Source organism: Stegodyphus dumicola, chromosome 1 (genome assembly GCF_044657685.1).
Source record: "Stegodyphus dumicola isolate Sdum_Otavi_A_Nest chromosome 1, ASM4465768v1".
In the NCBI taxonomy this organism is placed as follows: Eukaryota; Metazoa; Arthropoda; class Arachnida; order Araneae; family Eresidae; genus Stegodyphus; species Stegodyphus dumicola.
The window spans coordinates 206,056,852-206,081,271 of NC_140768.1; the positions used below are offsets into that span (position 1 = coordinate 206,056,852).

Genomic DNA, 24,420 nt, shown 5'->3' on the forward strand with positions numbered 1-24,420 from the left:
TTCTCTCTTTCACAGCTTTTTATAGGTTTAATGTACACTAGGGGGAAAGAAAGAAAAAAAAAGGAGGAGGAGAAAGGGGGACAGTTCTATATCTCCTGTTCTAGTTGGGCCGATTGACAAAATTCAAATTGCGTTATTTATGTCTCGAAAGTGCGACTTAGAACATATATTAGATTTATGTATAGCATTGTTCTAACATAGGTATTTTGACAAAAACAATGGACCTTTTTCTGAAATAACATGCCAATGTTTTCCTATATTCCGATTCTACGACTCAAATTATGCCTAGATATTAAATTGTGCAAAGTTTGGTACGAAATTTACGGAGAAATTCGAAAATTTATCTTGGCACAATTTTGTTCAGTTTGCGCCAAGAATAATTCACTTGGGCAACTTCTTAATATGTGGCAACTAATTTTCCTTTCCCTTCCATTATGTCAGAGCAGGAAAAAAGTCACCTCATTCCTACCTTTTTACATTGTGCATGAGTGGAAGAAAAAAGTTATCATTTCTACTTCCAAATAATTTTAGCAAAATGTCTAAACTACATTTGCTTTCAACAAATATGCCAAATTTCAAAATGCACCAATATATAAATTCATGTATATCTTCACAAATTTTGAATAAAAAATCTGATGTGTACACCACATGACTTCCTTGTACAGAATATAAAATAATATGCATTTTTTCTTGCATTTCGTTTAAACTTATTAGATTGAATTAAACCTACTTCGCCGACAGCGCATAAACCACAATAGAATAAATGCATTCTTTAAAATTCACTTTGTTTACCATAGCGACACTCTGGCGCTAGGTTTATTTAACAGTATTATATTTCGTTCATATTATAACTCAGAATGCACAAAATTTATATCATTTAAAGAATTATCTAATCGTTGGCACATGTTCTATTCAAATACTATAATAAAGCTAGAACGATGTATAAAAGAAATTAAGCAAACATGTCAAAAAAGAAACAGTTTTTCACAGACAATATAGTATTTCTCATTCAATTAATTCAGTTCTCACTTCGCGACAAGGCAAAAATACATAAAAACTCAAAATATCTATATTAAAAATTATGAAGTAAATATTAAACACTTATTTCCTCGAAAAAATTCCAGAAAGGATTAAGCATGATATAATTGGCAATAATAAATTTTACGCATTAATTATTTACGCGTTGTTGCGTAAATAAAGGCGTTGTTACGAAGCTAAGTTTCTGTAGATTGGCAACAAATCCGCTATCCTGCTGTTTCAAATGTAAACAAAAGCAATGGCTGCCATCAAAAACATTATTAGGCTTAACGGCACTTAAACAATTTTAAAATTGTTGATAATTCTAAAAATATTGCATACAGATTTACTAAAAGCATAAAAACCTTAACCGGAAGATAAGAACAACATAATTCAATCATTTTTAAAGCAAAAAATGTACAATTTACAAACCTATAATAGTAAAGAAACTGAGATCACTGAGCCGGGTAACAGAGTGGATTGCAACCAAAATACGAGGTGCACATCTACATGTTATAGCAGTCCTATATACAAAATTTCAACGTTCTGAGGTTATACTCTTTTTAAGTTATGCGAGATACGTACTATGTACGTACAGACGGCACAAAAAATTCTCTTCAAAATTCATTTTAAAGCAGTTTTATAATTTTTTTGGAGGAAAAGAGTGCTTTATTCTGTCCTTACATACAGATGTCACGAAAATACATTGTTAAGTTCCATTTGAAAGAGGTCAAAATGGGATATTTTTGTTGAAATATGCTACCTGAAACTTTTCGTGATTACAATACTTCCTTTTTAATTCGTACAAGGAAGTAAAAAACTGTAATTTTTTGCAGGTATGCTTAGAAATACATCTACTTTAAGATGATGGTACAAATTTTATAGATTATAATTTAAAACTTTTTTGATAAATTTATAAAAATTATTTAAAAATACAAATTTTAAAAATCTTAAAAAATGGGTGAATTTTATTTGGAATGAACCTAAATTTCGAAATGTGAAAGGAAGAATCAAATAGGTTTAATAAAAAAAGAGATTAATAAATATATATATTTATTTAACCTCAATTAAAAATGAGGACCTAAAATTTTGAGAGCTAATTTTCTAAAAACTACTCATGCGATTTTTACAAAACTTGGTGTTTTGGCGTAATTTGAGTTGTAGAATCAAAATATGGAAAGAAATTGGTATGTTATTGCAGAAAAAGTCTGATTTTATGTCAAAATACCTTATTTTAGAACATTGCTTTATATAAATCTGATGCGTATCCTAAGTCGCGCTTTCAAGACCTGAAACATGCAAATTGAATTTTGTCAATCGACCCAGTAGAACAAGAGATATAGAACTGCCCTTTTTTTGTGTGTGTGCAGTGTACATCTTAGAATTGATGTCCAGATGTATGGTAAGTTGAAAGGAAGGTTTCTGTTTAAGTTATAATCTCTACTACTGTACAAGTTATAATCTCAACAGAGGCTTTCCTTTTAACCTATCATATAGCTGGACATTGATTCTGAGAAATACACCATCCTGGCAGAAGTCACCGAGGAGAAATTTTATCAAGCCATTAATTCCATCCTCTAGCTGAAACAGCAGGAGAGTCGCCTGTGAAAGTTCTTATTTTGCTAATGTTTAAATGTGGTTTTTAGTATGTGTTAAGCTAGAACATTGAATTTCATTTTTAACTTCAATCTGACCTCATGTGCCTTTTTAATTCTTCAATATGTATTGGATTTTATTAAAATTTTTATTATTTATTTTTGAAATTCTTTCGGATATATTTTATATATTTTGCAGTTTAAGTTAAAATTAATTTAGCAATGCATGCTGTTTATAGAAATAAGATTGCTAGGCCATACCATATACTTAATCTAGAACGTAATGCATGAAGAGTTAATATTGTGGTTTATTTGTAGACTACAAGATTTTCTTTCAAAATTGAAAATGTTTGTTTTTATTTTTGTAAAATTTCTTTGAAATAGATTGATTACATTAAAGTATTTGGTATTCAGTACTGTCATTCAGTACAGTCAGTAAAAATCTGTGATTATAAATGATAGTAATTTGAAGTAAATGTTTGTTATAATAGTAATTCCTTCCTTTTAATATTATGTCTTTGATATCAACAGTATTGAGGCAGGAATATTGTTGATAGTAATTTTTTCTTTGCCTTGTTAAGTATTTATTTGCTTCTTAGTCTTAAAATTAATTGTTTCTCCAAAACTGACTTTCAAGTATTTTCAAAATATCTCGTTTTAACAGAAGTTTCACACGACCACAAATGTCTGAGCAAACAGTTCGCATTGGTGTGTTTAATCATATTTTGTCAAATGATTTCTGGTATTTGAAAGAAAGAGACTTGCTTTAGAACACTGTGTTGCAAAATTTGTAAAAAATATTATTATCTTTAAGTACAAGGTGTCTGAAATGGAGTTATCATGCTACCAGATTAGAAACATAATTTATATCCAATTCTCTTGCCAAAAGTCAGCTACAGAATGTTCCCAAACCATGTGTAGAACTTTAGATACTAATGTTGTATCGTGTGACACTGTGAAGGTTTGGTACTGAAAGTTCAAAAACAAGAACTGTGACATTCAAGAAGCATAATGCTCTGGCAGACCTACTGATGTTGATGAGGACTGTCTTCGGGAACTTGTGGAAGAAGATCAGTAAGCAACCACTCAAGAGCTTGCTAAGAAGTTGGACATTAGTGCCATGTCCATTAATTGTGCTATGCATGGCATAAATTTGACTTACAAGTTCAATCTCTGAGTGCTGCATGAGCTGACTCAAGCAGATAAAGACAGATGTGTTCAGGCCTGCACTAACCTACTTGAATATCAATGCAAGTACAAAATTCTGGACCAGTTCATCACTTGTAATGAAAAGTGGATTTACTTCAACACAGGCCAAAAAGGGGCTGGTGTGCGCCTGGTGAGCCCATCGGCGGCATCATAAATCACAATTTGATTAAGAGCGTGCTTTGTATTTGGTGGGATTGTCATTGTATTATCCACAGAGAGTATCTGGAAAAGGTAAAACCCTTTACACTAAGGTGTACAGCAAGATGCTAGTCCGTGTTGAAGCTGCTCTCATGGGAAAACCTCGAAATGAGTTCTGGCACAAAAAGGTAAAGTTTCATCAAAATAATGCAAGACCACATGTGTCTGCATTCACTGGCCGGACTCTGTATGGACCTGAATGAGATCTTTTGCCCCGCCCATCATATAGCCTCAATATCGCTCCTTCAGACTTCTACCTTTTTTCACACCTGCAGCTACATCTTGCTGGTGCTATCTTCCATTTCCACAGAGGACGTCCAAAATGAGGTTGATCTGTTGAGCCGTGGCCACCAAGTTTCTGGGTCGAAGGCTGTAAAAAAGATATGAAAACATTGTCAGAAATTCATAGATGTGGGTGGTGAATACTACCTGCACTAAAAGTACTGCTTACATGTTTTTTTCCTAACTTAAGAATGTGTTTTGGCGGGAAACTTTTGTTACAACCAGATATTTAGTGAACTGCTTTAGAATAAATCTTTTTTAGGAGAAAGAGGTTTCAGGATATTTCAGGTATTTAAAGCATAACACATTTTTCTATGCAAAAGCAATGTAAAATATATATTTTGTACATCAAGTTAATTAAAGTCAAATTTTTGTGCAATTAGAATTTTTTGTAATTTTGTTTCTGAAAACATGTTTATATTTGTAAAATTAATAATAATACAAAAGATAAAACATAATCTAATAAATGATTTTTTTCAAAACTTTTATATATAATTTTTTAATCTAATTGTTATCTGTAAGTTATTTATATACAACTGTTTGTGTTATGATTATGTTCCTTGTTCCGTAGAGAAAAATTTAAGAGGTTAGATTAACAAAACCATTATTTTGAAAGGGGTCAATACCAGGAAAAGGTTAGGAATCCCTGTTCTAGAGTAACATGGTCCCAAGTGTGAATTTCTGGCTAATCCTGTTTTTCTAGTATGATTAATGTTTATGTTGTGATTATGCCTCTGCTGCATCAACATTAGATAAATAATGAAAGCTTTGGCTTCCAATGAATCCTACATGGCTAGTGTGCACTCCTACATGTCATGAAGAAAGTAATATGGGTTGGAAGACTTCAGTATTTAGCTGAACTGAAATTTTGTTTAATCAGAGTTCATAGACTTGTTAAAGGCAGGTCCAAGTTTATGCATTATCCATTTAAGCATATATTTTTTAACATTATAGTTAATAGATTTTAGGACTTTGCATAATTTTCTATGTGCAAGATTATGTCAGCTTTATTTATTGAAATTTAGCTTACAAAGCTAAATTTTCAGCAGCCAGAAAAATAGTAAATTCATGCAGTATAAATAATCTGTTCTACTGATTCTAAAATGTCTTTGTTGACTGGTTGACTTAAATTATCATAAATACTTAAGTAATATCTTGATGAACGGTTAAAAATAATTCTTTTAACAAGTCACACTGAAATATTCTTATACTCTTGAGATTTAAAATACCTGAATCCATGTACTAAAGTTTGAAATACATGCCAATGAATTTATATCCATTTTCCTGAAACTTCATTATAAAGATTCCTTCATATATGTAGGAATACGAGTTTTTAAAAAAATATTTGCATATCTTTAGCAGTAGGTTCTATTATTGTAGGCTGTTTATTCCAAATGGTAATGGAATATAAAATATTAACTAGCTGTACTCCGGCTCGACAGACCATGTACTGTGATTCTATAATTCTAAACTAATGAGCGGACTGTATAAATAGAGAACTAACTATATTATTAATAGTAATTTCTACATTCAGTACTAGTACATGCTCTGGCGTGCTGCGTAGCTGAATCCAGATGATCAAATGAGAGTGTTTCTCTATATACTATAATAGATGGCACTGTATTTTAACTTAAGAGCTGTATCTACTTTTTCAGGTTGCATAACCATAGATGACAATGATATTAAGTCTTTAGATTTGTGTTGGTTAAGACGATGCATTGGAGTTGTGAGTCAAGATCCTGCTTTGTTTTCATTTTCAATTCGAGAAAATATTTTATATGGAGCTTTGGAGGGAAGAAGTATAGATGATAACATGCTAGAAGATATTTTGCAAAAAGCCAATGCTTTAGATTTTGTAAAAAAGTTTCCCAATGGCTTGGACACAATTGTAGGTGAAAGAGGAGTTATGCTTTCAGGTATAAAATAAAATTTTATATGTTGACATAATTAAAATGTAAATGAATGTTAACAAAAATTTTTGAAAATAAATGTAACCATTTTAAAGAAATTTATGTTCTAAGTATATGCCAAGTGGTTCCAACTGTTATTTTTATGAGAAACAGAATTAATAGTGATCTTAAAGCAATACTTATTTATATTTCCACATTTAGTTTTCTTGTATAATTGTCAAATATATATTCTAACATTTTTAAGCGTAATGTTCATATTCAAAACTACCTTATATTCATCGTCATAAAAATTTTAAAACCGAATACATAACTCTGTTTATGTCTTCACTTTTAAAATTTTTATGATGAGGCTTTCTAACTGCAAATTGTTTAACAAAAAATTTTTATGATTTTACTTTCTAACTGAAAATTAAGTTTTATCTTTTAAATGTACATAATGTATATTAAAAATATTTAAATAAATTACTTCTATTTTAAATGATGTCTCTGATCAGTTGCTATTCATGACTTTTCATTTCTTTCATTATATCTTCATATAGTAATCTTGTTTTAATAATTATGTTTTACAGGTGGACAAAGACAAAGAATAGCTATAGCTCGAGCTCTGTTGAAGGTTTGTTACTCAGTTTTTGTTTTTATCACTTCTGTATATAATGCTACTTTATTCAGTTTGAAAGGTAAAAAAACTAATTTTATGAGTTAATCTTTTCTACATATATTAATAAAATACTTATCAATGTAAAATAATCTAAATTAAATATTTCGGAAGTTTGATAAACTGTATTTAAAATTATTTTATATGCACAAAAATGATTTCTCAAAAACTATTGAATTCTATGTAGCATCTTAATAAAGTATTAAATGCATGAAACACAACTGTTATGAAACAAATGAAAATATTTGTATTAAATTCTGAGAAACAAAATTAATGCCTCGTAAGCAAAGAGTATATTTTAATGTAGAATATGATCTTCTGGATTTCCTTGGTTATTATGGCATAATTTTATGTTTTCAATGAAGTGCTTAGTGTTTTGAGAGAAGTACCACTCCTCTATTAATAGGATCTTTCCAGGCATTTAGATCTCTGCCATATTGTATCTCTTTCAAGATGAGGTGTCTTGTAAGTTCTCTACAGTAATAAAATGCTTGTTTTGAACATGAATTATCATCCATGGAAATTGGGAAAAAATTAGCAGAACGTTTATGACCAGCTTCTACAATCTAGAAACTTTTAAAACTTCAACTTGATATTTTTAGGTAACTTCTCATTTGAATACATGTAAAGAAGTATATTCCATATTGGAACAGTCATGTTTAATAACGTTCAGAGGAATATTTTATGTGCCTGGCGCTCTCCAGATATGAATATATGGTGGCCATTGCTCAAATTCGAGAGAGTTGAATTACTTGAATTCATCTCCAAAAAACCTTTTGTGATGATATTTTTTGTTATCTTTTGTTTATGTGATTTTGTCTTTCTTTCTTTTGTTTTGTGTTGTTACTACTATGCCAGGGAAGCCTTTTCGACCATGTGATTTCAGACTATTTGATTTTCCATTGTCTAGGTTGTCTATCTTTCCTGAAAGTTTACAAGTAATTTGCTGAAACACCCTGTATATAAAATTTGAGCACTTACTATACTTAATATATGATTATATATTAAGTATAGTAAGTTATATATAATTAAAGTATTGATCTGATTAAAGGTTACTTGTATTTATGATAATATAATATGACTTTTCTATAAACTGAATAATGTTCAGCCTGATATTTACATATGTAGTGCATCATTGATATCTATATGTTCAGAACATGTAAATGTCTGTCATAGCTTGAGTTAAAAAAAAGAGTACCCAAAAGACTGCTGGAAGTAAGACAGATTAAAATTTAAAATTTAAATCTGAAAGTTTGCTCTGGAAATGAAAAATGAGAAAGGAGAAGTTAATTAATATTTGTACCAAACATTAATGATAGAACTAGAAGTTAAGATTTCAGTGGATTTGAAATTTACTTTTGGGAATTCATTGTGAGATAGATTTTATAATAGACATTCTTTTACTTTCATAATTAATAACGGAGCTCTTAATAATTTTGTGAAATCTAGTATATATTAGGACTAGTAGTAACATGTTGAACATGTTAATAAATGCTATTAATGAAACATTATAAATTTTCTTATATCTATATCAGTTGGTAAAAATTTGATAATTAACATCTTCAGCTAGATCGTCTATGTTAAACTGCATAAGTGGCATGTTAATATAAAGATTATGAGTATAAAAGTTCCATCTGAAACTGTAAATTCTTTTCAAAGCAGTCGGTGCAATCTGAAAGTAGAAGACAGCTGAGCTGTTCTACTTTTACTGTTATGAACTACAGCTAGGCAAAGTAAGGTTGGAAAACAGAGGTCTGATCATGTGACATGTCACTTAATAGGGAGTATCCAATCCTAGGAAAATTATGTAATGAGATCAGGAGGAATTGAACAGATATCCTGAAAATAAAAAAAAAAAATAATTTAGAATTTAACTGTTTCTTGCAAATATTGAAAAATTATGAGAAGTACACTATAATTGTAAGAAGTACTGTATAATTCTTAAGATTTTGTTAACAGAAAAATATATAATTTATGAAGTAATTTTACTACAGAACTTTGAAAGTCAAATTCTTCATTGCTGAAATCAACAGCCTTGATACCAGCATCAGTCTTCTTTAGCATGCCTTTGGAATCAAAATCACAATAACAACCTTGTATTTGGCATACGTATATTAAAATACTCAATCGATTTTGAGGGAAACTAAAGATCCCTCCTCATCAGGAGAATGAAATTACTAGAAAGAGGAAAAAAGAAGAAAAATTGGCAAAGGAGTCTCGGAAACACGTGGTCGTTCTCAGCACTGCACGTGGTTGTAACTGGATGTTGAATCAGTTACACTGGCTGCCTACTTTTACTGAGCCAAACTATCTGATCAAACATATAATACATAGACTAAAACGCAAAAAAATTAGCAAATTAAAAAAATTCGAGGTTCAGACTTGGTGTGTGAAGGTGCAATTGCCCCTCGCTCCCTATTTTTTTACTTCGCTAATTTTTTTTGCATTTTAGTCTATGTGTTAAATGTTTGATCAGATAGCCTGGCTCCATAAAAGTAGGCGGCCAGTGTAACTCTGATACAATATCCGGTTATGACCACGTGCAGTGCTGATAACAACGTGTTTCTGAGACTCCTTCGCTAATGCTTTATTTTTCTTCTTTTTTCCCTTTCTCTAGTAATTTTGTTCTTCTGATGAGGAGGGACCTTTAGCTGCCCTCGAAATCAATTGAGTGTTCTAATATACGTACGCCAAATACAAGGTTGTTATTACGATTTTGATTGTCACATTTACGAATTTTTAAATAGTACCAAATATAATTTCTGTTATAACATTTACTCTTTTTGGTGAAGGATTCTTCATTATTGGAATGTTTTCAAACTATAATAAAATATTTTGGAATTTCCACTATATTTAGATTGGATATTTCCTGTATATTTTCTGTAAATAAGAAAAAAGCTTATGTTAACATTTGATTTCCAATTAAATATGAAATAGTTTATATATTTTTAATTTATTTCATTTCAGAATCCTAAAATACTTATTTTGGATGAAGCAACGAGGTAAGTATTTGATTTCCTTTCTCTTTACTGTACATGGATTATGTTAGGCATTGTGCAAACTTGCATTTGCACAATGCCTAACATAATCCATGTACAGTAAAAAAAAGTTATATTTTCATGTTAGAATGTGTAATGTCTAAATTAGATGTGAATTTTAAAATTTGATATTTTATTTGTTCATAAAAATGATAAAATATTAATTTAATAATATTTTTAGATTTTTTCTATTGAAATGGAATCATATTCTTGTTGTGGTATATGCTCTGTTTGCTTTTTAAGCAGCTGCTTTTTTTATTAGGCTCTGTTTCATTCAAATATTGTTATTTTCATTTTTTAATGTGGTTTTGTTTAAGCTTGTATACCTGTTTGAATCAAATCTCTTATCAATTTTTGATCTGTGCTAATTAGATTTGCTTAAAAATTTTCACGTGCATATAATTTTTCAGAGTAATTATTTCAAAAAATGTATAGATTTTTTGTATTTAAAGTTGAAGTATTTATGCATTTTTAGCATATGTTCTTGTGTAATGAAATAGCACTGCAAAACTTTGACATTTTCACCATTTGATAGATTGCAAAAGTAATCGTCTAAAGGAAGTTTATTTTAAGAGAAATTTATCCAGAATTTATATTTTTTTTTTAATTTCATGTTCTTTTCCAAATGGTCTTTAAATAAGCTTTTTATTTTTAAGCTAGATAGGTAATATTATTATATTCTCTATATTCCCAGATAATATTTCCTAGTTTTGAAAATATGTTTTAGAAATCTGTCTAACTGTTAATTTTTGTATACATTTAGTGCTCTAGATGCAGAGAGTGAATATTTTGTGCAAGTAGCTCTGGAACAGCTCATGAAAGATCGCACCGTCATAACAATAGCGCACAGACTTTCAACAGTAAAGAAAGCAGATGTGATCGTTGTCCTGGGAAATGGAAGAATTGTCGAAGAAGGCTCATATGAAGATCTGGTCTCTCGCAGAGGATCGTTTTATCATCTAGTTCAACACCAGAGTTTAAAATCATAATTGTAAAATATTTATAAAAATATTTAATGCATTTATATTTGATACATTAGTTGTTGTACAGAGTAATTTATTTTCATAGTAATTTATATATGAATTAAGTTGTTTTTGTACTAAAAATGTTATTTAATATATAGTTTGTTTATACTTTCTTCTGACTGTTCAATAAGACTGTGATTAATGGAGAAGTCCCAATGCAAAAAGACTGTTAGTTAAAAAAAAAAAAAAAAAAAAAAAAAAACATGTATCATGATACCTTGACTTATGAAAAGCTAAACTTCTTATTATCATTAATTTATTTTACACATTCATGCTTATAATTAATTTATTTTGAAATTGTCTATTATAGAGAACTGATCAAACGTACTGTCTATGTATTAAAATTAGCCTTAAAGACATAATGTGCCTCAATACACAATTATGCTCACTGCTCTAAAAGTACACACCATCTGTAAAAACTGTTATTAAGTTATAATTGAGTTTCTAGATAATGCAATATTTTATGTTTTACATGTGTTCGCTAACCATTTTATTATTTGGTATAGAAGTGAAGAACAAATCTTCACATACTTTAGTTCATCTTTCTTCCACTTTATAAATTATGTCATCAAAGGAGTTTGTTAAATTTTCCCAAACAATTGTCATGTAGCAAGTTAATGCTACTTTTACTTATTTGAATGAAAACTACATTCTTTTTATGTATTTTTCTTTTAAACAATTATTTTTCAAGTCTTTTCTATTTAGTTATCATAGGACAATGTGTGATCTCAACTTACATGAATCCAACTTCTGCACTTTTCATCAGTCTGTCGTATCACATAACTTCAGGTTATTAGAATATATATACAAAATAAGAATTGATTTTTTTTTTAAGTATTGCCTTTATTTCTTGATATGGCAAAGAATGTTTGTCTATGATAAAATTTTGTACTTGCATATTAGCGAAACCAATTCAGAAGACTCCAAATTTTCAGAATATGCCAAACTCTGGCAAACACATGTAGGATAATTCTTTAGGTATAGCAAACAATATGTTGTTCCATTGAGCAAAAATGTTGTTCCATTGATTTTTATTTATGAATATTAATATTTGTTCTCTTGCATGTATGTGAGATTTGCCTATGATGCAAGAAATTGCAGTAATTTTTGCAAATTTTTAAAATTTTTCACAGAAATACAATCAAGAAAAAGATATACTTAGAAGTATATTTCATGTCGGTATACTTGATTTCGGGTTTAAATCACCTTAATTAAAATGTGTGTAATAATAATATATATATTGTAATAATAATAATATATATTTATAAGTCATTATTCTTTTTTTCTGAAAAATTGCTGCATCATGCCAAGGTAATTGCACTAATACTTAAATATCTGCAATTTTATTGTTCAAGGAATAATACATTCTTACATATCCTCGAATGGAATCATTTAACACAGATTTAATTAAGTTTAATTATCAGGTCACTAATTAGTTTTACTGGCATTCTTATACTTTTTTACGTGAAACATAAATTTTGTACATACGATTTTGTGCCAACGAATTCATAAGGAATTGAGTCTTTTCAGTCAGTCATGTAATTGCCTACGTTATATAAAAAGTAGTCCATCTCTCTTAGCTGTTCTGACAGTTTTGTTAAATACTGCATTAGGGAACTCAGTCTTGTGTATAAAATGACTATATATTTTTCAAGCATATTTTACAGGATGTAAAGAGAATTGCCTATATGACAGCCTTACACATATGAGCTTAGTGTGTTGATTGTGTTTCTCAAAAGAAATAATGAAAATGGTTAAACACCTTAAAATAAATGTTTTCTTGCAATAAGAAAGTTCCAGAGTATGTCATGCTTTATTTTTTAACATGTTAAAACTACCTTAGACCAAACAAACAAGCTTGGTGTTTAACCTGTTAAATATTTTTAAGAGAACTTTTAATTCAGTTTTTAAATATTCAGTTGCATGTATAGGATAAGTTTAGTTTTAAGAAGTTGGTTTAGAGGAAAAAATTTCTAAAAATGGTCAGAATGGACTTTAATGAATTGACACAAAGCAAGGAGGTAGCATATTTTATTTAAAATTCTAGACAATTTGCAAATAATTTACTAGATGGTGTTTGTTCATTGGTTCTTGTAAAAAGAGGGGGGGCAAAAGGATTTAAAAAAAAAAAAAAGGTGATGTTTGGAGTCTGTGAAAGTTCTTGCCTGGCTGTCAGATGTTAAAATTAGAGGATTTCTTAGTGCAGGATGAAGTTCCTGTGTAAGGCAAACAGCCAAAGTGCCTCTTCTGGCTGCAGCTGACCATTCTGAGGAAGTTGCTTCCAAAAAAGTTAGTGGAAAATTCTTACTGGTTATTGGATCTTTCTGCAGAGAGAATTAAGAATATTCTTGACAGAGTGAACAGCAAAAAGAATTTACTCTTGGCAGAGTTAAAAAAACACAGGAGAGAAGACTTTGGTCTTTTTCACTTAACTTCTCTCTATGCTACCTATTTTTATTAGAGATTTTCTGGGCATGTCGGAAATATTTTCTGAATTCTCATTTGCCCAAAATTTTCAGAATGCCTCTCGATTATTGAAAACACCTTGTTTGCTTGTGAGTACGATATTGACAGGTCGGGGAAAATTTCTGCAAGAGATTTCTCGGGGATCACTGCATCTAGGTATTCAGTGATAGGTAGTTGATACGCAACAATGCACTATAAACATATGCGTAGAAATTTTGAATGAAGGATTCTTTCATTCCAGGTTTTCTCAGAATTGAAACAATGTTTTACGTTCAGATCACTATGCAATGAAGTACAGTGTCACGCATGCTACGTTATGATAGATCATGTTTAGCTTTCCTGAAAATTGCTAAGTGATCATTAGAAAATAACTTTACCCAGAATGTTGGAGTGGCCGTTAAAAAATGAGAAGTACGATTATTATCTTCAGCTGTTTTCTATCAAAATATTCTTTATTTTGGTATGGATAAACCATTTTTAAAAATTTTACATGTAAATAATATATAGAACATTATTCACATACTGAGTTTCTGTTAAATTACTTTTTTCAGGTCTTTCCTGCATTTTTAAGAAAATTAACAAATTGGTGAATAAATGATTTGTAAGTGAATGTAAGGGCATTATTGAAAAATTTCCTTTTTAATCGCAAAGTATACTGTTAGAGGATCCTCCCCCCCCCCAAAAAAAAGTTTTAAGGACTGTTTTCGAGAGAACAATCATATTTGGTCATATTTTACGAGTATTTATTTGCTGTTAATTGTTACAATGAACAGATTAATTAAGATTACAGTTAAGCTAATATGATTAAGATTACAGTTAAGTTAATATGAATAAAACAGATAGGTTAAGTCGCATATAAAAATGCAGTCATTTATTGTTCATTTTTCAGTCTCATAAACACATAATTTAGATTATATTTTATGTATTGATAATGATATACAAATTAAGAATATTATATATCATAATAAACTAAATGTGATGATAGCTACTGTATAGCAGGTCGTTATACATTGAAAAATAACAGTAAGAATAATCATGCAATCTGACAATTTCAAATTGCAGTCTAAGACCTCAAGGAAATTTGTTATTAAAAATTGATCTAAAAACATTGATGTAAATATTTTGCTTTTTTAATAAAAATATCTGCTGCAGTCAACTCGTGAAACTAAATCTGTACTACTGAATGAAAATAAAACTAGACAAATAATAATAATAATTCTGAAAGCTCCATTTATTTTTAATGTATCTTTTTTGAACACATGCAAAGTGGTATGAATGGAAAAGTATCAAATTCTTACTAAAGCAAAGGTAACAATATATATATAAGTTTGCTTTTTAAGTTGCTGCAGAATTTCCCATTAAATTTTATTTTTGATACAGATAATTTTCACAAGTAATGATTATAAATTTTGCATTCAACCAATTGTAGAGTTTAAAAATTTATTTCATTTGCAATATTAGCAGAATAAAATAACTATATTTAATCATTTAAAAAGTCATTTTATCTTGATGTGAAAATTCCATATGAAACGACTTAAGTGTTTTTTAACCTTGGTATTCTGATTAACTTCCTCCCCCCCAAGTCCTGCTGTGCTGTCTCAACATGGCGGGGGGCACTGGGTGGAATGGGTAAAGTGCATAGGGAGCATAGTTTCTGGTAGAGACACTCAAGACGGGAAGGCCGTTCCAATATGCTCAGCTAAAGCATAGCAGGTAAAGTTCCTTTCAGGAGATTACCGTCTTGGTGATCGAGTTTCACGATCCCAAGGTTCCAGTGATCTATCCTTTTTCCATCTTCTCTTAACTGTAACTTTTCTCCTTTTTCTTCTCCCTTGTGGTTTTTCTCTTCCGCGGTTGGGCCTCATCGTGAGAAAATTGAACAGCCCTTGTCTCTAGTTTTGAATAGTGAGAAAACTGCTCACGTGTTTGCCATGTTTGGAGACCCATGATGCTGGAAAGGAGGGTCCTGGTAGTTGGGGGAAGAGGTACTGTCCTTAACACACTGCTTTAGCCTCTGCTTCAACTAAATGGGAGGCACTTTGTCGTCCTCGCGGGTGTCAATCGGCTGGCCACTAGTCCTTGTGTCAGTGGCAGCTCCTGGAAGTACCTGCTTTCGGGAAAGCTGACTGTGGGGGCTTCAGTTTGCATATAGAACCTGTTATTCCTGGCACAGTAATCTGTGTCCCCTTGTTGGACTCTGTGGTGGATGGGGATTCGGCTCTGAAGTTTTATTTCCTTCAAATATTGGCTTCACAAATCTTTATTACATCTCACGAAACTGCCAAGGAATCATCTAGTAAAAGACCTCGAACTACAAGAAGACACTAAAATTGTTCCCCTATATTTGTTATGACAGAATGTGCTGAATTGTGTAAAATGTATTGAAAAAATTTTGAGCAATTTATTTGTCTAGCTGTACAAGTGTTTTTATTTTTGAAAATGCTATAATATAGCTGCTAATATTCTTTTTACTGTATTTGCTTTTGGATAATGCTCTCCCATTTTTTTTTTTTTTTTTTTACAGCGAAGCGTATTTTTATTTCGTAGAAAAAAATTACTTCTCGGCAAAATTAGAAAGCTGTTTGCAATTCTGGGGTATATTTCTGAATTAGCTTTCAAAATTTGTTTTTCAAGATTTTGATATATTTTATTAACAAGAAAATTAATAACGGAATTTTAAATTGCACCTTCCATATAATGATCGTATTAAAGATTGCTGACTTTTGTGAAGCCAAGGGCGTAGCTGTAGGGGGCAAGGGGGGACATCTGTCCCTGGGCGCAGCATCCAGGGAAGCCAACTGATGTTACGAAATTTTAGAATTAAATATTTTCCATTCTTAGCTAACAGGAGGTGGCGCGAAATTTTCAACTGTCTCTGGGCGCTGAAAACCCTAGCTATGACTCTGTGTGAAGGTTCATAAATTGGCCATGACCATTTTATTAACTCTAATACTACTGTTTTATTTGCTATGCTGAACTAATTGAACGGACTATTATACAAAAGAAAAAACAATTTTATCAATATTAATTAATAAACATGTTCTAACATGTAAGTCTAAATGACTGGCTTAACCAAGTTTTTTTTTTCTACATAGATAGCACTGCATGCGGTAATTTTCTTCCTTAACAGCAAAATAAATTGAGTTTTTAATGTTATCTGTGATGCATCTACGCTACAGAATTTTTGTTGAAATTTGATCACTCTTCCAAAAGAACGAGAGCATTTACATCTCAGTACTGGTCAACACAACAGCCGCACCCCAACATTGGAAACCGTAAATGGGGAGGGCTTGCCAGATAATAATATGATACAACATTGGAGCAGTGTTGGCAGAAAATTTTCAACTGAAGTAGCAAAAGAGACTAAAAAAAATTGCAAATGACATCAGAGATCGCGTGATTTTTTGACGTCATAGTTACACATGCTCACATGACTTCCGACGCTATCACAAATTTACCATCTATTGGTTCTGTAAGTTACAGATTATATTCGATTGTTCATCTATTTAATTACGTATCTTAGCTTTAACGAAAATTTTAAAACTATATTGCTCAATTTCAATTGTTAAAATATTCATTTTTTTTTTCATTTTCTTTTTAATTCTCAGGTTCGAATCCCGCAAACGGGCTGGCTGCATGGGTGTTTTCGTGGTTTTCCCCATGTGTAACGTGTATACGAGCCAGTTTCCCGTAGAAAGTCCTCCACGAAGGCATCCCTCCTCTTAGGCAGATAGCCCTAGTGTGCTTTGCCATAATTAAATACACCAAAAAAAATTTTAATTCTCATTTAATTTAGGTTTCTATTTTAAAATTAATTTGCGGATATCCATTCTTAAGAGATTCCTCACGTTTAGACCGTTAGCGCTATTTGTGTTGTTATTTAGAAAAAATGCTGTTTCTTTGATTTATAAGTCATTTCCGTTTCTTAGTTCTTAGCAATATTATAATCAGGAGTATTAATTTTATTTCCTTTTCTGTTTGGGTACCCAATATGCAGCGCGCAAACTGAAAGTCCTTTGGCTTGATTCGTTATCACCATAGAAGTGTGTGTGTTGGGGGGGGGGGCGGGGGTGAAGTGACTTAAAATACGCGCGTGGTAGACGAGGGAGGGAGACAAGAGTCCAGAAGCATTTTTTTTTTTTTTTTTTTTTTTTAAATTTCTACATTTTTCACTTCCCTTGCATCTTTCTCGTTATACCGGCGTCAGGCTGCGCAGCCTTGTAAAGGAAAGCCACATGTAAATCAGATTGCCAGATGTCAACTTCTATTTAAGCTTAAATAACCTGTTTTTTCCTTTTAATATAAATTATTTTTAATTGATACATTATTTTAACATAAAAGCATTTTATGATATATTAAAAAAATTTTTGAAGTCGCAAAAAGTAGCACGAGAAAATGACGGATGTCGTAAAATCGCAAATACTAAAATTTTAGAAGCACAAATTTGTCAGAAGTCGCAAATTTGCGAAAAATCGCGCGATCTGGCAACACTGCACTTGAGAGCACCACAGCCATAATTAAATACCTTGAACTTCTCAAAAAGTAAAAAATTTCTGATTTATCTCCTAAACAGACGTACTTCTTCGAAAGTGAAAATATATGCCTAAAACAACAAAGTACAATGGAAGCACTGGATGCATCCGTAACTTCTGTTAAAATACACAATATATGCGGAAACATTCTCTCGAATAAAGTTTTAAAAACTGACTACCATAGTCTGGTAGTAATATAAATGCAAAGTCATAATAACGGAAACCAAAATGCGTGACTGAGATTTGAGCGTTCCGTCAACTTGAGCACTAAAGAAAGTGCTCTTTATAAACATATGCTTGTAAGAGCTAATTACCAAAGCTGGAAAGATTTTTATACCCACACCGGAAGCATATAAATCACATAACATAGAATACACCCTTAATGTAATACTGGATGCAGTATTTCCAAATAAAACACAGATGTGGCCCCACCCTTATGTTGTAAATGAGCTGCAGAGAAACAAAGATATAGGTTTTGGTCTTTGCCTACTCTCATAGTGAACCCACTCTGGGCACACCTAATGTTCGCTGTTTGATTTTAAGCAAGATTTCAAGGTAAAAATTTTAAAACTAATATAGAATAAGGAGATTAGCATACAGCCAAGAAAATAACATAGAAATTTCTTTTCAAACAATTCCTTTAAATCCTAAAAAAATCTGGAAGATTTCTTTGGAAAATGAGGGTCTTTGAAAACTAAACATGGCTAAAATATATGAACTGGTTGGCTGCCAACTAATATAAATAAAGAAGGTTCAGAGTAACCTATAAATCCTCTTTCATTCAATTTTTATGCAACGAAACAACGGTGAACTTTTCTGTGATCGCTGCAGCCATATAAAGCTTCACTTCTCCGAAACAAAATACACTGCATTCATAGTCCCTAAAAGTGTCACGGAGCTCACAAGTAAGCCCATATTAGAAGTGAAGGGACGTACAATTAAAATGACAAACTCACAAGTACCTCAGACTTCTCGGTCTTACTTAGATACCACACATAATAGTGCTAAGAATTGAGTGTAAAGTTTGATAATTCCAATGTGCCAAATGGGGCTTGAATCCACAAATACAGAAAATCCTGTACCCGATTATCTGCCGAAAAAAAAACCGTGACTTATGCAGCGGCAATTTGGACTACATCAATACAAAATAAAAATTAAAGCATCTTCTAAGCATTCAAAGACCATTTGCTACCAATATTACAGGTATTATTTACCATATAAAATACCATTGTAAAGCTGTAATAAATAACCTAGAAGGACTCATGCCGCTGCAAACGCATAGACTTAATAGCTGTACCATAGCGTTTTCAGTTACGCAAACAAAAGCATTCCACATTTCATGGTTCCACTTAAGACATATGAAGCATCGAACAACAAGCTGCATATTCCTTCCCTGCCCGCTGGTGAATGTAGGTTGTTCTTATGACAGGACAGAGCAAAGATTTTTCCACAGCCTATGTGAATGTAATGTTATATACGTGGATGATTATCCGATGTTATTCCTGCTGAGGGAGACTTGAGTCCCGATGGTCAGAGACTACTGAGAGAAAAGATTGAAGATCTTCCTACAAAACTCTTAGGGAAGCTTAATGGCGAGTACTTTTATTCTTGTCTTTCACCGAAAATGACCACAGAATAGTCAGTCCATTGTTCCGCGAAAAGCGTAGAGAACGTTAAGTGATCAACGCTAACAGGCCAGTTAAAGTCATACTTCGGGGACTTAACATCGCTATTGATAAATAAAATCAAGAGAACTCATACTGAACGTGGCCTTTCTGTTCAGAAAATGCCCCAGTTAACACACACACAAAAAAAAGAAAAGCCAAAAAAATACTGAAAGGATTTATGAACTGACATATTTAATGTACTTCTCTATTTCGGTAGAAAAATAAGTTTCAAAATATCAAATTCCCGATGTCATAACTATTAGAAATGCTACCACTTCCTTGATAAATTGGTATTTTGAACCCCTTTGTGTTAAATTTGTGCTACCTCATAGAGCTGCAGATTGTCCAAATAAAGAGAAATAGGCCTGCCTAAGTGCATAGAGACAAAGCGCAAAACATCGTACTTCACATCTCGGATGCCGTAAATTTCCGAAACCTAAGACCAATAAGCCAAAGATTAGAACTTTAGTTAAGGCAGGAATGAGCTATTCCAAGGCTAAGGAATCAATCGGAAGAACCGAACGACAGTAATAATAAAACAGCAGGCACTCACATGAACAACGCAAATCCAAGTAAGTAGCTTCTTCAGTGCAAATACATCCTTCAAAGCTAAGAACTACAGGGGTTGGACAGTAATACGGAAATACAGAAATAAAATGACTAATACGGTGTAGGAAAACCGCTGGTATTTAAAACAGCTTGCAGTCTTCTCAGGATGCATAAATAAAGGTCGTGTATGGTTTGCCAGGGAATCTTGTAAAATTTTCCAGCAAAATATGGCAAGTTCAGTTAACAATGATGATAGTGGATAGCACTCACGCAGATTTCTCTCCAAAACAACCACAAAGGCTTAATAATATTGATATCTGGTGACTGTAATTGTTATGGTAGATGTGAAAGTTCACCCAAATGTTTAGAAAAACCAATCCTGGACAACGTGAGCTGAGTGAACAGGAGCTCTGTTGTCTTGGAATACGGCATCACCATTGGGGAACAAAATTTTTACCATAAGCTAGATGCGGTTGGCTAGAATGGTCGCATAATCCTTGGCAGTAATGTGACCTTGCACAATAATGATGGGTCCCATAGAATACCACAATGTGGCTGCTCAAACCATGACGGAAGCCCCGTCATTTTTTACTCCCGGCAGCAAAACAATCCCTGTCCTACCCTTGAAATGACCTTAGCCAAATGTAAACCGAAACCTAGAAGTCAGAAACAGTGTGAAACAAGACCTCATCTGACCAAATTACTGTTTTCCATTGCTTCACAGTCCAGGTTTTATGACTTTGGTGTCATTTTCTCATTTTATAGCCATTTTAATCACTGATGAGTGGCTTCTTAATTGCACCTCGCCGTAAAATACCTTGTTTGAGAAGCACTCTTCATATTGCTTTGGTGCTAGCAGGGTTTACGAATGCAACATTCAGTTCAGTAGTCACATTTGCGAGTATAGTCCTGTTATTTTTCATGACGTTTCTCTTCAGTGATCGTTTGTCATGATTACTCAACACACATTTTTGTCAGCGCTGTGATTTAGCGAATGTGTTTTTATGATTTTTCATGAATGAGTTAAAAATCTTAGATACTGTACCCATTGAAACACCAAACGTTTCACCTACCTTGGTTACAGAAGCACCTATCATATGAGCTATAACAATTTGCTCGCTATCAAATTCATTTAGCTCCAACGTGATGCACTCAGTACACAGAACACTGTCTCGATAACGAATGATATTTGCAACGTATAGAGCATGTTCTAGAGATGGCATTAGTGAGCAAACACATAAGTGCTACCAAAAACTTTTGCAAGAATAAACATTTAAGTTCAAACATTCGTTTAACGAACCAAAATACGAGTAAACGTGGCCGAGAGTGACACACGGCAGGGAGTCTGTCCTGGTTTGGACAACCATATCGTTATAGTCCATGGGACCCATCATTACTGTGTAAGGTCACATTACTGCAAAGGATTATATCACCATTTTGGCTGATCATGTCCATCCCATGGTAAAATTTGGTTCCCTAATGGTGATGCCGTATTCCAAGATGACAGAGCTCCTGTTCACTCAGTTTACATCGTCCAGGACCGGTTTTCTGAGCATGAGGGTGAACTTTGACATTTACCATGGCCACCATAATCACCGGATATCAATATTATTGAGCCTTAGTGGGCTATTTTGGAGAGAAACTGTGTAAGCGCTATCATCATTAACTAAACTTTCTAACGTTTTACACGAACAATAGTACAAAATTCCCTTGCATAGCATGCAGGACATCTACTTCATTCCTAGAAGTCTGCAAGCTTTTTTGAATGGAAACGGTTTTCCTACGCAATATTAGTCACATATTTCGGAGTTTCCATATTTTTGTCCAACCTCTATAAGAGTGGGTACACACATATATATGATTATCACATCGTTACCCGGCTAGGTGAGTTTTTTTTTTTAATTCTTATTTGTCGATAAATTGTGCATTTCTACTTTAAAATCGATTGAATTATGTCGTTCTTATGTTCCGGTGAAGATCCTTATGCCTTTAGTTAATCTGCACGCATAAGTTACATAATTATCAACAATTTAAACGTTTAAGTGCCGCTAAGCCTAATGAGTCCGTTATTTGTTTACATTCGAAACTCTTAGTAGAATAGTGAATTAAGTCGGTACACCAACTTCAGTGTCCTTTTCCCAAGTGTGACCACCAAAAATTTTATCTCATTGCCCGGTGATCGAATTTCTTGTTTTGCGGTAGAAACTCTAATTTTAATTGTGAAAATCGTTTTTCAACTGTTTTTGACAGTATTTGGTGTTTAAGGATTTTCTGTATTTTGCAGTTCTTAATGAAGTTTGAGTTCTTATGTATTAGCCGAGTTTTTATGTATTAGTAGCCGAGTTTTATGTAGCCGAGTTTTTATGTATTAGCCTTGCCGCGAAGTGAGAACTAAATTGATTGACTTAGAAATATATCTATAATGAAATTCGAGGAAATAAGTTTAAATGAAAGGCAGGAAAAATGTACACAATTTAATAGGCTGTATAAGGAAGTCATGTGGTGTCCTTATTACATATTTGTTATTGAGAGAAAGAGCTTCAAACGTCTGGTGATGGAAGAAGAAATTTTTATCGACACGGCATTCATTTAAAGATAACGCTGTTATATTCAGGTTACTTATAGGAAAAATCACGAGCCTATTCGCCGTGATTTCGGTTCATTTTAAACTACCTATGGTCAGCGGTTTTACCGCTCAGTCGACAGTGGCATTTCGAAAATTCGTAATTTGATTTATTTCTTTCACTGTAGCTGATGTAATATTGATTATTGCTTTCATTATTTGTTACTGCTTATCTGTACTATACGTTCAAACCGTAGTTACCATATTTATTCTCATGTAAAGTATGCATTATCTTGCAGAGTCATTATGTTATTTTGAAGCGGGAGACAGGAAAAATGGGCAATGCTCTCGCCAGGACTCGAACCTGGATCTCTCGAATCCGCGCCGAGTGCGCTACTGTTACACCACGAAGACATGCAAAAAGGAGAGAGGAAATACCTTATAATGCTAAAATAATTGTAAACTGTAAATCTGTTTGAGATATTCACATAGTAAAATGATATACAGAATTTTCCGTATTCTAACCTATTAAAGATTAAATTTTTATCAGTTATGTTTAACTCTTCATTTTAAGTTACCGTGTATTAACAACCAAAAATATATAACCTATAGAATCTTTCTCTTATTGTTATTCATTTTTCATACTTTTGCTTTAAGAATCCAGCAATCTGAAGATTTTTCAAATTTTCAAATCCGAATTTTCAAAAATTCTGAAATTTGCCAAATAATGTTATAGTGAGATCTCGGTATTTTTTACACTCTTTAACTGTTTATCTATAGAACATTAGCATTTGGTTCTTTTCATAGTATGCGTTTATAAATTAAAAAAAAATATGAATAGATTTATTTATTTTTTTTAAAGAAAAATTAAGAGTTCATTGTTGAAAAATCTTCTTTTGTTAGATGAAGATGCTTTTTGTAGTAGTTTTTGCAGTAAGTGATACTGTAGGTTTACTGTCAACTAGTGCTGATGCAAGAATCTTTAATTAATGCCTTTTAAAAATATTCTGCTCACGCTATGAATAAAAGGAACTACCTTTGCTAGATTAATTTTAAACTACTAAAGTCATATTTCAAGAGATTATCAAACGCTTTTAGTTCTAAAATCCTTAAAACGTTGAGCTCTCAGAATTAACAAAGAATTTCAGCCATTAAGCTGAAATTCTTTGTTAAATTTGTTAAATTAACGTCTTCATGTCTCTCGTACGTAATCTTAGTTATCCCTTTGGGCATTTAAACTTTATTAGTTTATTATTTAGTTTTTAGACTTGTATTTTTCCTTCAAGCATACGTTGCTGCATATGTTTTCAACGCCATTGGAATAGTAAAATCAAAGTAAAGGCTATTTGTTTCGTAGCTGATTCACCTTTTTAAGGTTGCCTTGCAAATCGTTGGTGCTTTATATTTTCCCTGTTATTGGGCGTGCTATAAGCTATCACTATTTTTATTTACTCTTTCAAGGATTATTCCGTGTACAACACACGACTTCCTTGTACGGAATATTGAATTATACGCGCTTTTTTGCATTTCATTTAAAATTTCCTGGAATTTCATTAAGGAGATATTTCTTATTCAAGCAATTAAGTTCTCACTTTGCGATAAGGCAAAAATACATGAAACCTCAAAATATCTTTATTAAAAATTGAAAAGTATAGAAGAATATAAAATACCAAATACATTTAAAAAAAATTAAAAAACAATTTTTACAACGCAA

General features: G+C 32.0%; 1 protein-coding gene across 4 annotated transcripts in view; it reads left to right on the forward strand.

Annotated features, from left to right (window-relative positions):
* The window catches only part of LOC118205978 (ATP-binding cassette sub-family B member 10, mitochondrial), an 80,809-nt gene extending 66,258 nt beyond the window's left edge, over window positions 1-14,551 (forward strand). For all 4 annotated transcript variants that reach the window (XM_085824905.1, XM_085824900.1, XM_085824910.1 and 1 more), the window contains 4 exons: window positions 5,957-6,217; window positions 6,781-6,824; window positions 9,834-9,868; window positions 10,668-14,551. In XM_085824905.1, coding sequence (XP_085681031.1) covers window positions 5,957-6,217; window positions 6,781-6,824; window positions 9,834-9,868; window positions 10,668-10,893 — 566 coding nt within the window. In that variant the 3' untranslated portion in view covers window positions 10,894-14,551. The remainder of the gene's footprint in view (window positions 1-5,956; window positions 6,218-6,780; window positions 6,825-9,833; window positions 9,869-10,667) is intronic.
* The last annotated feature ends 9,869 nt before the right edge of the window (window positions 14,552-24,420 follow it).